We start from the raw sequence: 16,390 nt of genomic DNA, 5'->3' as shown, positions 1-16,390 counted from the left end.
GACTAGCGACCGAATTTTTTTGATTTGGTATACGATTTTCACAATTCGAAAATCAAAAATTCGAAACCGAAAATATCTGAAAAAAGTTGATAAACCGACCGATTACCGAAAATTATTACCGAAAGAAACTGAATCGATTATTACCGAAAAAATCAAAATATATATCGAAAAAACTGAAACAATTACCAAAATTTAGTTATATATGCTTATATAATACTATTATGTTAGTGGTACAATAAATATTAAACTACTAATATCTTAAACAACTATTAAAAATATAATTGTATAATGTTATCATATTAATATTATCAAAAGTGAGTTAAGATATAGAGTCATTCTGTAATAAAGTAAATGTTATTATTTTTAGGAAAATAAAAATCTCATCTTTAGGTATGTAATGCATATATATATATATACATATGTATATATATATATACACTCATATTTATCGGTATATATACATACTAAATTAATAGGATATGTACTAATACATATTATTAAACTAATTATACTAGTATATATTATTACTAGGGTAAAATACTAGTACTATACTAAACTACCAATACTACTCGTGCAAATATATATTCATCAAACATTATATTTTATGCATCATATTTGATTAAATTTTAATTTACATTGGTATATAATAATTAGTATTATTATAATTAAACTGAAAATGAACCGAAGATATACCGAAGTAAATCGAAAATATCCGATACCAAAATTACCAAAATCGAACCGAAAACTGAAATTTACCAAAACTTACCGAACCAAAAAATACCAAAACCAAAAAAATACCGAAATCGAAAAATACCGAATTTTTAGGTTTTAGTTTGGTAAGCCCCAATACCGATCCGAATCGACCGATGGGCAGCCCTAATACATACGCAATTGTAGGATAACAACAAAAGAATTTGATTATCATATGATTGGGTTATCATGCGCGCGTGATATATATACTACATGTCAATTAATTAATATCGTTTAATTTCTTTCGATCTCAGGAACAAAATTTTTGGCCAGAAAAGTAGCCTTACAACATGATATATTATATAGATTCTTATTATAATACTAGTAGTACTACTAGTAAACATACACTAAATGTGACAAAACCAAATGGTGGAGATCGATGTGCACAATTGACTCTACAAGTATCATTACACTCATTGCTCCATACTCTTATTGCATATATGCGGTCCAATTACAAATATAAAATCTTTGACAAGTTCAAAGAAAAAATAGCAAGTTATTTCACTTCATCATGCAACTTGACTTGTAATCAAACATAAAACATTTATATAAAGGCCAGATGTAAGAATAGCATTTTGTTGATTTAAAAAAAAAAAATACATCGCTCAGCTAGGATTAATTATAACAAAGGAAAATACATAAACCATCAATGCATACGAGAGGGAGGCACTACGTAACTGATAAATTAACTTCTCCAACCCCTAAATCAAAGTTTTTATCACATGAAAATAATGGATGCATAGTAATAATAATATTAAGAAAGAATGTGTATATATATGACCGGTAGTATTAATTTTCTTGTCATATATCTAACATGTTATGCCGTTAAATAATTAATCAATTTAACACTATATACACAGTTAAATGGTTAAACATTCATAATCTGATAACATAACTTGCATACTATTTTTTGAGAAAAAAATTTCCATGTGCATATAATGCATGCATACACAATGCTTTGACCTTATTTACTTTATCCTTTAAAAACCCCATTTAAGTTTCATTGAGAGAAATCGCCTCTAGGTTATGCTTGCCCTTGATATTGACAAACTCCTTCACTGTAACAGACCGGTACCTAGGAACTTGAGTCGAACCCAAACTCTTAGAGAGCAGTGGCGTGACAACAAAGTCCGTAGGTAGGCTATAGAAAATGGCCACCGAGGTTCGTTGGATCGGCCTAACCACCACCCGATGAAGAACGCTAGCAAACCGCCCGTTGGGCAAAATATGGAGAAGATCACCGACGTTGACAGTGAGTGCACCGGGTACGGGTTGAACCAGAACCCACCCGACTCCCTCTTTGAAGACTTGGAGGCCGCTGATTTGGGATTGCTGGAGTATGGTTAATAGGCAAGTGTCAGTATGTGGTGCTAGACCCATGGTTCGGGTCGGGTCGGGGCAGGCAGGGTAATTATGCAGCTGCAAAGCAGTATTGTAGGCATTGCTGCTACTTCCTCCTGCAGCAGACTCGTCCTTGTTGTTGCTTCTAACCAATTCACAGCTTCTTCAAAGGACTTTAAGATAATGCGCATTAGTTGCTCGGCTAATAGCTTTATTTGCTTTTGATAATCATCCATTGTCTCACTGCACAAACAAATTAAGAAAATTATAAAGTCATCTTGGTTAATGTTAATATAATTAATTACCAAAGAATTAATTATTGCTCAAAGTTGTTTCCAAATTAAATATGTAACAAAGAATAGTGACGTGACATCACAAATATGAAATGAGAGAGGGTCGTACGTCTCAATGTCTCAACCCTTCCTCCTCTATATATCTTTATGAGAGATTATTCTCTGCATATGGACGCACTTACCAAAATCCTTGATAGTGATGAGGCCAAAGTAGCTTACCATGCATGATCAAGTGGAGAGCCAAGTATAGTAAAGCCTTCTTGCCACATACGCTTGGGATGATGTGGGGATATCCATGGGCTACCATACCCGGAGGCCCAACCCGAAGATCGCAAGGCCTTCAACTTTTGGTCAGCGGGAAGACCAAACAACCTCTGAGTCTCGGACTCCACGTCCTCCATCAGCTTTCTGGGAATGCCATGCATCGTCAGCTGGAAAATACCCCATTCCTCACAGGCCTGAGATATCAGTTCCGGGGCATTCGGATCCGAGAGGTCGATCACGGGTAAGGGTACGGATACCGGGTGCTGGTCATCATGATCGGATATTTGATCGGCCCATACGTGGGTGTCGGGTACGGATTGGACTGAGCCAAAGTCGAGGGGGACGTTGAGATGATTTTCTTTGTGGGCTTCTGAGAGACCACCCATTATATATAAAAGCTAATTAACTAAGATTGAAAAAATATAGCGGAGGTTTTCACTAGGATCGATCGCATATATGTGTACCTTAATTAGTATATTAGACCCTTATTTATACACACAGGGAGTATCTAGAGTCATATCACTATAAGAAATGTGAGCAAAGTCCACCCTCATTGATGACTTAAAATTAATGGAGTGACAATTAAACAATAAGGACTGAAGTGTCATGATTTTAACAAAAATTGGTGACAATTGGGCAATAGGAAAAAAAGTTCTCAATTGCCACCCCATTTTGTGTCACCAATGAGGAGTGTGCTTTACTCACATTTTTTGTAGTGTATACATATGGAATGATATCCTGTGTGGATTACATTCCATCTTTGACTGTATATACATTGTATACATATTAATTGGTGTCCAATTAATAAATTAGGATTAGAATAAGTTTATGAGTCAAAAATAAGATAAGTCTATAATTTGACTTCCTCCAATGTAAAAAACAAAAATAATATATATTAATTTATATAATCAAATAATTAAGCAACTTTCATTAATTGGTTGATTTGTTGCAAAGATGATCGATGTGAAGTGCATCCTAAAAAATAAACAGTTTGGATGATGATATTACATCGTTTGTCCGATTTTTTCTCTGCAGATATGCAACTTCGAGCACTACTCGACAGTGTTTTTCTTTTATAACATCTAAGCGCTTCAAGTTTTTCAAAGTATAGGGTACGTGTTCACCCTATACTATTCTAAAGTGTAGAATGAGGCTTTGTGAAGATTGCATGTTAGGTTTTAACTCTAGAATTTAGTTAAAATCTAACATAAAACTGACAAATCAATACCGAACACTAGAGCAAGAAACAAAAATGCACTGTACGTCAAGCACTCAAAAATGACTACCGATAGCCGTTGGCGCCTGGTATGCATTAAAAAAAAATAATTTGCAGACTTACGCCTAAAAGAAGGACTCTATTATATGTGCTATTGTACTAAAAAAAAGAGAGTAATAAATTAAGTATAATATTACTATCCAATTTTCTTTTATAATGTATATATTTTTTATTTAAACATTATAGCATACACATATCCATATTCATATACTAAATAATTTCGGTCAAAGGTTCTAGATCTTATTTATGTAAAAAATTTCTACTTTGTATTTGCCTTTTAAATTTGAACATTTATTTTCACGTTGTTTGAATCTAAACATTGAAACTCATCATAATTAGGGGTGGGAATTTCCATCGAAATACCGACCGAAGGGGAATCGATCAATTGGTTGGCATATATCAGTTTCGGCGATTTAATCGGTATCCGGTCAATTTTTAATCAGTAATGCTACACTTACCACATTTTTATACCACAATTTCATACCATCTTATATGGCATTTATATATTGGACACTACAAATTAAAAAATAAAACCTAAAAAAGAAAAAGGAAATACCCTTCCAATAAAGTAATGACACATCATATGGGATACAAATGTGGGAAAAAAAATATGGGACAACTAGAATTATTGATTTTTAATACCAACCGAATCTCCCTCATCACTTTCTCTCAGTCTCTCGAATCTCCTTTTGCACTCTCAGTCTCTCTCTCTCTCAAATCCCTCACCACCATCCTCTCAATCTCTCAATCCCTTACTAGTTACCACTCACCAGTCACCATCATCCTCTCAGTCTCCATCTCAGTCTGCATCTTCTCTCCCTCCCACTGATCTCGCCGGATCTCACAAACCTTATCGCTCCAACCAGCAGCTTGTGCACAACACCACCAAGCTCACTGGCCACCGTGCCCAAACGCTGTCGCAGTGCAGAGCCAATTCTCCGCGCTTCTGTTCTCTACCGCCGACCACCGAGCTTCCTCCCTCTGTTCTAAGTCGGTAAGCCCACTTAGAACCAATACCAAATGAGTAGTTGGTACAACTAACCATCGAAAAATCGACACTCATTGGATCGGTATTGGTATGAAAAATGGCATTCTGATGGCTACTGGTCGGAGGTCGGAGGTCGGAGGTCGGTTGTGGGGTTTCGATTCGGTAACCGAACCGATTCCACCCCAATAAAACACTATTTTTTATATTTGATATTAAAAATGGCATTCCAATGGCTACTTTGTATTTTTGAAAACTTTCTTATAGAATTAAAACACTATTTTTTATCCAATTAATTCGTTTCGTGCTGAAACACGCCATTAGTGTGAATAGCACTTTACCCAACCTCTATCACCACCCAATGCCCAAAGCTAATGTTTTTACTAGTCAGCAAACATCAGTCATATCCCAAAAGCCCAATTCAAAACCCAGGAGCCCAATTCCTTAAGAAAAAACAAAAAAAAGGTTTGCTAAGAGTTCCAGCATAGCAAAGTTCATGGCCCACTACATTTTAAGTTTTGGCCTTATGGGCATTTGCATTTGCATTAATAAAATATATCATAATTATGTCTAAATTCTACTATATATTAAATACACTACTTCTCCTCGTGTGTTGCTAAAAGGCAAAGTATATACCCTTTAACAACATCATATATTATACCAAATAAAAAAAATAAAAAACTATCATATATTTTATAGATTTTATTGTTACAACATACACTACGTGACAAAACCAAGTATCATTACACTCATTGCTCCTTAATTACTTTTATTGCATGCGGTCCAATCACAAATATAAAATCTTCGAGAAGTTTAAAGAAAAAAGAGCCAGTACGTTAACTTTGCTTGTAATCCAAACATAACACATTTATATAAAGGATGTAAGCATAGCATCTTGTTTCATAAAAGATTCAAAAGGTACATCTCTCAGCGAGAGGGAAGGCCGGCATGCACTCCGATAAATTTACTTCCCCCCAACCCATAAATTAAAGTTGTTAATTATGACATGCAAATATTGCATGCATAGTAATAGAAATAAGAAAGAAGGCATATCTAACATGTTATATATATTATTTTACCAATCTGACAATATAACTTTCAGAATATCTACTTTTCTCGATCTTCTAGCTAGGCATATGATGCATGCAAAATGCTTTGACGACCTAATTTAATTTATCCTAAACAAATCCCCATTTTTAAGTTTGAATCAAAGAAATCGCCTTTAGATTATGCTTGCCCTTGATATTGAGGTACTCCTTGACTGTGACAGACCGATACCGAGGAAATTGATCAGTCGAACCCAAATCCTTGCAGAGCTGCGGCGAGACAACAAAGTCCGTGGGTGGCCTATAGAAAAAGGCCACCGAGGTTCGTTGGATTGGGTTGGCCACCACCCGATGAAGCACACTAGCAAACCTCCCGTTGGACAAAATATGGAGAAGATCACCGACGTTGACCGTGAGTGCACCGGGTACGGGTTGAACCATAACCCACCCGACTCCTTCTTTAAAGACTTGGAGGCCGCTGATTTGGGCTTGCTGGAGTATGGTTAATAGGCAACTGTCGGTATGTGGTGCTAGACCCATGGTTCGGGTCGGGTCGGGGCAGGCAGGGTAATTATTCAGCTGCAAAGCAGTATTGCCGGCAGAGTAGCTACTTCCTTTTACAGCAGACTCATCCTTAGTTGTTGTTTCAAACCAATTCACAGCTTCTTCAAAGGAATATTTTAAGATTATGCGCATTAGTTGTTCGGCTAACAGCTTCATTTGCCTATGATGATCATCAATTGTGTCACTGCAAAAACATATATAGAAATTAAATTAATAATATATTACCACAAAATTATTACTCAAAGTTGCTTCCAAAGAAATCGATCCCGGCCATTACAGAAATTAACGGAGCATAAATATATATATATATATATATATATATATATATATATATATATACAAGCTCCATTAGGTGCGGACCTTTGCACCGCATACTATGAATAAAATTCTATATATATATATATGATGCATTTGTGTACGTGCATGGATGTGCATGTACATGGACTCACCAAAATCGTTCATAGTGATGAGGCCAAAGTAGCTTAGCATGATCAAGTGGAGAGCCAAGTATAGTAAAGCCTTCATGCCACATACGCTTGGGGTAATGTGGGGATATATGGGGGATACCATACCCAGTGGCCTGACGCGAAGTTCGCAAGGCCTTCAACTTTTGGTCAGCAGGAAGACCAAACAACCTCTGAGTCTCGGACTCCATGTCCTCCATCAGCTTTCTCGGAATGCCATGACCCGTCAGTTGGAAAATACCCCATTTCTCAAGGGCATGGGATATCAGTGCTGGGGCATCCGGATTCGACAGGTCGATCACGGGTACGGATACCGGGTCAGCAGCATTAGAGTTGTGGTGGTTATGATCAGATATTTGATCGGCCCAGACGTGCGAGTCGGGTAGGGTTTGGGTTGACCCGAAATCAAGAGGGATCAGAGGATTTTCTCTGTAGGCTTCTGATAGAGCACTCATTATAAAAGTGAAAGCAAAGATCCAAAAATGGAGGTTTAAGTTTTCACCAAGAGTGTATTTGCATGTGTACGTTGATTAGGATAATAGACGCTTATATATACACACAGAGTATCTCAGAGTAATACACGTGGTTGATCAGTTATGCATGCATTTTGTTTGATCTTTATGGCATGGAATGATATCCAGTAGGATTACATTCCACATATATTTATGTAGATGAGGATATGTATATCCTTTATAGGAAATGTTTTGAATGCATATACGTTGTATACATATCCAAATATATGCTAAAAGGGAATGAATTAGAATTAAAATTAGGATTAGGATTAGGATAAGTTTATGGATTAAAAATAGGATTCTATTTCCGATCCAATCTGATTTGCCCGTTTGAGGTTGCGGTTTTGTATCAAAAACCAGCTTTCAATTTAAGTTTTGAGCATAAAGGTGTTTGGTAAAACAAATTAAAGCTGCTTTTTTATAAAATATGGGATCAGTGACAACAATTTTGAAAAGCAGCCCCAAGTTGCTTTTAAAAGTTGCCGACAGAAAAAGCATGCGAAAGTTACAGGGAGCATTAATGAATATTATTGAAATATCCATATTACCCTCAAATATTTTAGCATATGACCGGCCCTTTTTTTTTCCATCAGTTTGTTTTTTATTTTTTTTTCTTCTTTTAGTTTGTTTTTATTTTTTCCCCTTTTAGTTTTTTTTATTAATTTTCTTCCTATAGTGTTATTTTTTATTTGTATAAAGATTTTAATTAAGAAAAAAAATTACATAGCCACAATATTATGTCCATTTTAGTCATTGTACATAATCACAACACTTCTACATCAAAATTTATCAAACACTCTAATACTGTTTGTAACACTCATAATACTTTTAAAAACACAATTTATTAAATACTCAATTATTTTACCTCACAACAGTTTTTTCTCACCACACAACAGAAGAATGTTTTTCTCACCACACAATAATCCCGAACCGACCCTAGTGTGTATAGCAATTTCCCCAACCTTAGTAACCACTTAAAGCCCAAAGCTAATGTTGTCACTTGTCAGCAAAAATTAGTCAAACCCAAAAGCCCAATTCAAATCCCAGAAAAAAAAAAAAAAAAAAAAAAAAAATTTTTGCTAAGTTGCCCAGCATAGCAAAGTGCTTAGCCCAGTAGCCCAAACTCCAGAAGAGACAAACCGACGGCGAAGGAGACCACCAACATCACACAAACTCGACCGGGTCATCTTCACTCGATTTTCGAGTCTCCGAGTCTTCGACATTCTCGTATCGGCCGATTATCTCGACGCTCTAAAAGACAAACCCGTTATATCGTCGTCTGGAGAGGTGCTCCGGTGCATTGTTGTTCTCAACTCCCTCACCCCCAATCCAACATTTTTCGCAACGAAACCCCAACGCGCAAGAACAAAACGTCGTCGTTTCCAAGAACTCCTGTGCTTGGGCAGTGAAATCAAGCAAGTTGTGAAGATCAACAATGTTAGACGACAACATGAATGAATTGGTTAGTAAAATATGCACCATTTGTAGCAAAAAATAGTTTCTTTCTGTTTTTCTTGGCAAAGTAAAAGCTGTTGTTGCTATTAACAATTGGGTTTTGTTTCAGATTGAGAGGAAGGTTATTGTTATGAATGAATTGCAAAGTTTAAGAGAGAAAATCGATAAGGAAGGTACGAAAGATGTGGTGCAGAAGTTGGTGTTGCTTAGGCAGTCATTGAAGGTTCACTATTTTGCTCATATCTCTGTTTATACTCAAAGCTTTGTTCTTTTTCAGTAATGGGGATGGATTGTTGGTTATTGTAGGAGCTGGAAAAGCAAGAATCTGAAATCCAGTCTTGTAGCAATTCCGAAATGGATGCTGAGGTTCGTGAATTGGAGGAGCAAATAGCAAATGGGTGTGATAGAAAGACTCTCTTTGATAAATTGAACCGGTTGTTAAGTGAATCGGTGGAGAATGTAGATTCAGCTAAAAGGGTAATTTGCTGTTTTTCACAAAACAATGATTGTTTTCTGCTACATGGTTATGGTGTTGCCCTTTGTAACCGTGTTTAGTGATGTAAACAATAATATGTGTAGGAACTTGCAGCTAGATTAAGGGCAGTGGTGGCAGTACAGCGCCGGATTGATGATGTTCCATCCCAATCAGAACTCGTCCAGTATGTCTTCCTTGTTTCACTTTATAAGATTTTAGGCTTCTATAGCATTTTGATTGTAGATGGTTTCTGAGTAATAACAAGTTTGAAGAATTTAGATGAATTGGGTTTTCTTCAAATGCAACTAAAAGTATGAGACTTGAAGTTTTAGGACCTTTGTTATTGATGGCCTTTCATTATTTTTGATGCATATATGATAGAGAAAAGATAAGCACTGACTCAACCTTGGCTCTGCAGGTATGAACGCCGGTTTTCAGAATTGAATGCTCAAATTCAGGGAAAACTTCGACTAACTCGTAAATACTATGCCACATTTAATGCACTTTTGGAGATAAAAGAATTGATGCTCAAGGAAACATCTTTGTTGAATTCAATAAGTTCACAGGTACAGATAAAATAAGTGACTCTGCTGCAAATTTTCTTTTGGATAATCTGATTTTATGCAGGATGACTTTAAGTCCTGATTGTTATTATTCTATTGTAATTATATTACTTAAACTTTGTATAGTTTCAAGATGCAATTGCCAGCACTGATGGTCGCGTGAAACTTATTAATTCCATGGAGGGAATCATAAAGGGCAGTCAACAGGTAATGTCCAAATGTCATCAAATTTTTTGCATATTTTTGTCTGTGTTTCAAAGAATAAAACCCCAACTTTGTCTTGGAAGAATTCTGCAATTCTTGTCAAGAAGAAATTCAGTTCCCCAACCTTAGAATATTTATCCGATCCAAAAAAACCTTGGAATGTTTGCTTTAGTTGATTCTACAGAGCATTGTTTATTTCTTTTCCATAAGACTTTATTTATGCTTCCAGAGAGATATATAGTTGTATGCCTCCAGTTTTCTAGTCTAGGGGGATGGCTCCGCTTAAAAGAAACCAAACAATGTGTGTCGATGGAAGCCCATCTTCAATCTCTTATAAGAAAATGGAAAGTTTTGTTCCTCTGACTGGCTTGTAAATCATTTATTAACATCCAGTCAGCTAGCCTTTTTGATCAGTATGACCTTTACACGGGACCGAGTTAATGGCCTTTCAACTCCTTGCATGAGAGAAGGCAGTTAGAGTTCAAACTTCTAACTAGTGTTGAAAATATACATAGCTTTATAGGGGATTAACTTGCTTCCTTGGAGTCACCTGGTAAACCCATTTACCCTGTTGCCAATCATCACTGACAGATCTATGTAGTCCGTTGTAGGCGCGCTAAGTTCCTGGGCATGATCTTCTCTCATTTAGTGGGTATCATATACTGGAACAAATCTTCAGTGATGAAGTTCCTCAATAGTATCATAGATACCGTAATATCATAGTAAATTTTATACAATATCTTGAGCACTACAAAATTTGTCAAAAACCCTGGGAAAACTTGACATAGATATAGTTATGTCATCTCTAGTGTAGGATAACGCTAGAAACCAAACAGATGCACCCACCAAGGGAAGAGAGCAATAAGATAAAATTCAGGTACTGAAAATTCCCACCTATAACATGTCAAGCCCATTAAGCTATCAGAGAGACAAATAAGGTAAACTAATATAATTCGACCAAGTCCATTGTGCAGTGTATTGAGGATTAAATGTGCTTACAAGTTCACACCCATTGTTTATATATTCAAGTCTACTTACACCATGAGTGCAGACGCACACACATATAAAAGCGTAGCAATTTTAATGATATAAATGTATTCACTTTTTCTTTTTACTCTTTTTTCAATCAAACTCAACTTAACCAAGCATCATTCAACTACTATAGGTCTTTCTACATTTTCTGCTTTCACAATTGCTCTTTTAAGGGAAAACAATGGTTATGTATATTCTTAGGATTTAAACTTTGCACATGACCAATTATTTTATTTGCCTCTTTAGCCTCAACTCGTGCTCAACTTCCGTAAATACTTTTCTTCACAAATGCTTCTAGTTATTTTTTAGGGTTTTTACTGAATCCATTTTACAGAAGCTAGAAAAGGTAAAACTTGGGCTTCAAGAAGAGCAAAAAGTTTGTGAGGCGCTCAAAGCGAGGTATGCTGCCGCAATTGCTGAGCAAAGACTCCGTTATTCTCTCTTAAAAGCTTTTCAGGTAAGCACTGTATTCATGAAACCACAATTAATAGTTAGTGTTTGTGACACTGGACAGTTCTCAGTGGAAACTTCTTTCCTGTCTATTATATTATATTCTGGTATTGATTATTAATTTTGTAGGAAGTGCTACTAGTTCAATACAATGCCTTGTATGTTACTCATTGTAATGTTAGAAAACGAAACAACTGTTTGTCCATCTCTTACTGGGTGGTCCATATTCTGCAGTGTCTAGATATTTATATTTGTCTAGCTCGGTCACTGTCATTAGTCACTTCTACACAAAGATGTAAGAGTGTTGGTTATCAGTTTGGTGGGAATTGGTTGTCACTGTCCCCGTTCTTGCCAAATTATCTGTGACCAACTCTGAGTGAAATCACTGAATTGGATCTTTCAATATCCAGGAGGAATGTGCAAAGAATGAGGTGCTCCGAAGAAGTTCCGTTTAGAACATCTCTGCAGCATGTGAAGTTGAGGTGTTCAATAATCCTCATGCCATCACTCTTCAGTGAAGTGCTTACTCGTTGAATTGATTTGAGGCAATGGTTCATGCGAAATTGTTGTAAATTGAAAATCAAATCTTTGTTGTGTTTGTAAACATTTTCCCCATTGAAGCTTGTCATTATTTGTTAATAGCAAATCGATTGCTACGTACCAGGAAATAAATAATGAATGGAAAATAAGCTTATTATAGCAAATATAACTTATTTTTCCTGTACTGATGTAAGTGATGTCTTATTCTTTGGAAGATCTTGGTTGAAATTCAGGGTTCAGTTGTTCTCATCTCTTTTCCGCACAAGTACAATGGAGCAACAATGACACTTTTGTTTTCATCGATCACATATGCATGTATGTGTTGTACACTGCCTACTCCTCTCTGATTAGGACACAGTCGCAACATAACAACACAATACTACTGGATGTGCCAACTCGATGTGTAAAACTGTTTGTCCAGCGTTATGAACACGTCTGTGTTGTGCTTCTGTTTTGTATTATGTGTTTTTTTTGCTTTTTTGGTTTTGTCGATTGGATTTGAGTGTTCACTTTCTCTTTCGTTATGATTTGACACGTGTATATGCATGATACGGTCCACGCCAATTTTTCTTACATGATAAATTATGTCTGACACGTGTACACTCTCCACTCCCCACGCCATGTTTATTAAACATGTCGGATCATAGTCATAACACAACATAGGCTCTAACAAGCTCGTAGAAGGACGAGAGTCGGCCCCAAGATGTTAACTGTCGGCATGGAATAAGGTTGGTTTAGGAAAACATATAAATATGGTTGGCATGTGCCATCATGTGTTTGTACATATGATTAATATAAGTGGAGAGAGAGAGAGCTCGATTGGATTTGTAAGATTCTTTTTCCACTTAATCTATGAGGCTTTTCTTGGACGTATTATATATGTGAATGTGAATGTGAATGTGATTTGATGCGACCATAGTTGCAAATAATTAATTACGCAACTCTCTCATATGATATAATCTTCTACCTAAACAACAACAAATAAAATAAATAACACATGAATGATACGTAGACAAATGTAGGATAACAACAAAAGAAACAAAGTAGTAATGTGTCATTATATGATTAGCTTGTCATGCTGACTGTCATCTTTAACGTTGTCCTTTGGACCTTTTCTTGAATTTTAATGTCTTCTTCATACTTTAAAGTTTTTCTTGGATAATACAATTACCTTGAGAGATAAAATATGAAAGACAACACATTTAATGGTTAGATTTACTTATTTGTATTGATTTTATAATTGTGTTAAATCCAATGCTTAGATGTATTGCTTATTATTTGTCCCTTATATTTTGTCATTCATATTAGCCAAACTTGTTTTTTCAATTTTTAAGAAAAGAATTTTAGAATTTTGAAATTTTAGCCTTATTTCATTAATAAAATGTGTAATAATTATGTTTAAATTCTAATATATATTAAGTGCATGCACTTCTCGTCAAGTGTTTCTAAAAGGCAAAGTACCCTTGTCCCTTGACAACATCATATATTATAGAGATTTTAATTGTAGTACTAGACTACTAGTAAACATAAGTACACTAAATATGACAAAACCAACCTTTTATAAAAAAAAAAATAGGCTCAATTACAAATGCAACCACTAATTATAGGAGGTATTTCAAATTGGTCCACAAATAAAAAATGTTTCAAATTAGTACACTAATTAATAAAAAGTTACAAAATAGCATATTTGTTATGAATTCCATCAAGAAAGATAGTTAAATGCCACTTTGAACAACGATGACGTGAATTTTTTTAATAATGTGGACACCAAATTTGCTATACATGGATTTATAATGTCATATTGATAAATAAAAAATTACAAAAACTTTTAAACCCTTAAACTTGTTATCATTAATCCATGTAATGTAAATTTAGTGTCCACATTATTCAAAAAATTTATATTAGCACTGTCTACACTAGTATTTAACGCTCTTATTGACGGAATTTGTAACGTATGTGCTATTTTGTAACTTTCTATTAGTTAGTATACTAATTTGAAATATTTTTTTGTTTATAAATTAATCTGAAATATCCCTTAAAGTTGATGGGTGTATTTTGTAATTAAACCAAAAAAATATGACAAAACCAAAAGGTGCGCTATGCAATTGGCTCTACAAGTATCATCACATTCATTGCTCCGTACTTTTATTGCATGCGGTCCAATCATAAATATAAAATCTTCGAGAAGTCCAAAAAATAGAGAGCAAGTCATTTCATTTCAACATGTAACTTGTAACTTGACTTGTAATCAAACATAACACATCTATATGAAGAATGTAAACATAGAATATTCTTCTTTAATATATCAGAAAAAGGTACATCTCTCAGCTAAGATTAATCCCCCCAAAAAGAAATTCATAAATTAACCATCTCTGTATTCTAGAGGGAAGGCACTACTCTGATAAATTAACTTCCCCATATCCCTAAATCAAAGTTATTATGACATGAAAATATTGCATGCATAGTAATAGTCATAAGAAAGAATGTGTAATGGGTATATGGTTATATATGATCTTGTCAAATATGTGATATGTTATGCTGTTACAGCGTCAATGAATCTTATACCACATAATTGAATGATTTAAAACTTTAAAAATTAACAGAACTTGCAGAATATCTAATGACAAAAGAAAATTTAATTCCTTCTATATATGATGCATGCATGTAAAATACTTTGACCGAATTTTAAATTTTGCCTAAAAGAAAAGATTCCCAATATTTAAGTCTCGATAAAAGAAAGCGAATTTTGGAGATGCTTGGCCTTAATATTGACGTACTCCTTCACTGTGACAGATCGATACCGAGAAACTTGACCCGGACCCGAATCCTTATAGAGCAGCGGCGAGACAACAAAGTCCGTTGGTGGGCTATAGAAAAAGGCCACTGAGGTTCGTTGGATCGGGCTGACCAACACCCGGTGACGAATACTAGCAAACCGGCCGTTGGACAAAATATGGAGGAAATCACCGAGGTTGACAGTGAGTGCACCGGGTACGGGTTGAACCAGAACCCACCCGACTCCTTCTTTGAAGATTTGGAGGCCGCTAATCTTGGTTTGCTGGACTATGGTCATCAGAGAAGTGTCGGTATGTGGTGCTAGACCCATGGTCCGGGTCGGGTCAGGGCAGGCAGGGTAAGAATTCATTTGTAAAGCAATATTGCAGGCACTGCTACTACTATTACTTCCTCCTTCTGCAGACTCGTCTTTCGTTGTTGTTTCAAACCAATTCGCAGCTTCTTCGAAGGACTTTAAGATAATGGGTATTAGTTGCTCGGCTAACAGCTTCATTTGAATCTGATAGTCCTCTATTGTCTCACTGCAAAAACGTGAAAATTAAAACATAAGTGATTAAAACAAGACTTTTAATCAAAGTTTCTTCCAAACAAATCCCAAAACCAAAAGCATGATGCATTAGGTACGTGCATGGAAGTGCATGCATACACATGTGGATATATAGAGTTACCAAAATGGTTGATAGTGATGAGGCCAAAGTAGCTTAGCATGATGAACAGGAGACCCAATTATGGTAAAGCCTTCATGCCACATCCGCTTGGAAAAGAAATGGGATATCTGAGGGAGACCGTATCCGCTGGCCCCACCGGGAGATCGCAAGGCCTTGAGTTTCTGGTCAGCGGAAAGACCAAACAGCCGCCGAGTCTCGGCCTCCACGTCCTCCATCAGCTTTTCGGGGACGCCGTGCCCCGTCAGCTGGAACATGCCCCATTTCTCACACGCCTCGCGTATGAGTTCTGGGGCACCCGGATCCGTGAGCTCAATCACGGGTGGTACGGATACAGGGACGGCGCTGGAGTAGTGGTGGTCGTCGGATTTTTGATCGGCCCAATCGTGGGAGTCGGGTACGGTGTGGACTGAGCCGAAGTCGAGGGGGACGATCTGGTGGAGATTGAGAGGGTTGTCTCTGTAGGCTTCTGAGAGAGCACCCATTATGAACAAAGATGGATCAATAAACTATGCTTCAATCAGAGACTGTGCTCGCATGTGTTGATTAGGATAATATACGCATATATATACACGCACACAGTGATCAGAGATAGTAATATATGGGAGTTATTATTTGATATATATATGGAATGATATCCGGCCCGTATGGATTACTTAATTAATTTCCATATATATATATTGTGTATGTGGATATGCATAAATCCTTTATATGG

At 36.1% G+C, this 16,390-nt stretch overlaps 3 protein-coding genes and 1 pseudogene across 3 annotated transcripts; 1 reads left to right on the top strand and 3 right to left on the bottom strand.

Annotated features, from left to right (window-relative positions):
* Positions 1-1,743: 1,743 nt before the first annotated feature.
* On the bottom strand, positions 1,744-3,034 carry LOC147279054 (gibberellin 3-beta-dioxygenase 1-like; annotated as a pseudogene).
* Positions 3,035-6,105: 3,071 nt separating this feature from the next.
* Positions 6,106-7,438, bottom strand: LOC147279053 (gibberellin 3-beta-dioxygenase 1-like). The gene is made up of 2 exons (XM_086252364.1): positions 6,969-7,438; positions 6,106-6,703 (listed from the first exon to the last, which is right to left on the bottom strand). Exons 1-2 carry the CDS (start codon positions 7,436-7,438, stop codon positions 6,106-6,108), a joined length of 1,068 nt encoding a protein of 355 aa, XP_086108490.1.
* A 1,191-nt stretch (positions 7,439-8,629) lies between these two features.
* On the top strand, positions 8,630-12,455 carry LOC147279052 (paramyosin-like protein). The gene is made up of 8 exons (XM_086251298.1): positions 8,630-8,957; positions 9,060-9,173; positions 9,257-9,427; positions 9,530-9,609; positions 9,844-9,991; positions 10,115-10,195; positions 11,559-11,681; positions 12,085-12,455. The coding sequence occupies exons 1-8, from the start codon at positions 8,931-8,933 to the stop codon at positions 12,127-12,129; spliced, it is 789 nt and encodes a 262-aa protein (XP_086107424.1). The 5' UTR covers positions 8,630-8,930; the 3' UTR covers positions 12,130-12,455.
* Positions 12,456-14,933: 2,478 nt separating this feature from the next.
* LOC147279051 (gibberellin 3-beta-dioxygenase 1-like) lies at positions 14,934-16,160 on the bottom strand. Its single transcript, XM_086252497.1, has 2 exons — positions 15,679-16,160; positions 14,934-15,531 (listed from the first exon to the last, which is right to left on the bottom strand). The coding sequence occupies exons 1-2, from the start codon at positions 16,158-16,160 to the stop codon at positions 14,934-14,936; spliced, it is 1,080 nt and encodes a 359-aa protein (XP_086108623.1).
* Between the last annotated feature and the right edge of the window lie 230 nt (positions 16,161-16,390).

This window comes from Dryas octopetala, chromosome 7 (genome assembly GCF_963921425.1).
Source record: "Dryas octopetala chromosome 7, drDryOcto1.1, whole genome shotgun sequence".
Classification (NCBI taxonomy): domain Eukaryota; kingdom Viridiplantae; phylum Streptophyta; class Magnoliopsida; order Rosales; family Rosaceae; genus Dryas; species Dryas octopetala.
The sequence above is the reverse complement of the archived record's forward strand: the minus strand, read 5'-3'. Positions and strand labels throughout refer to the sequence as shown.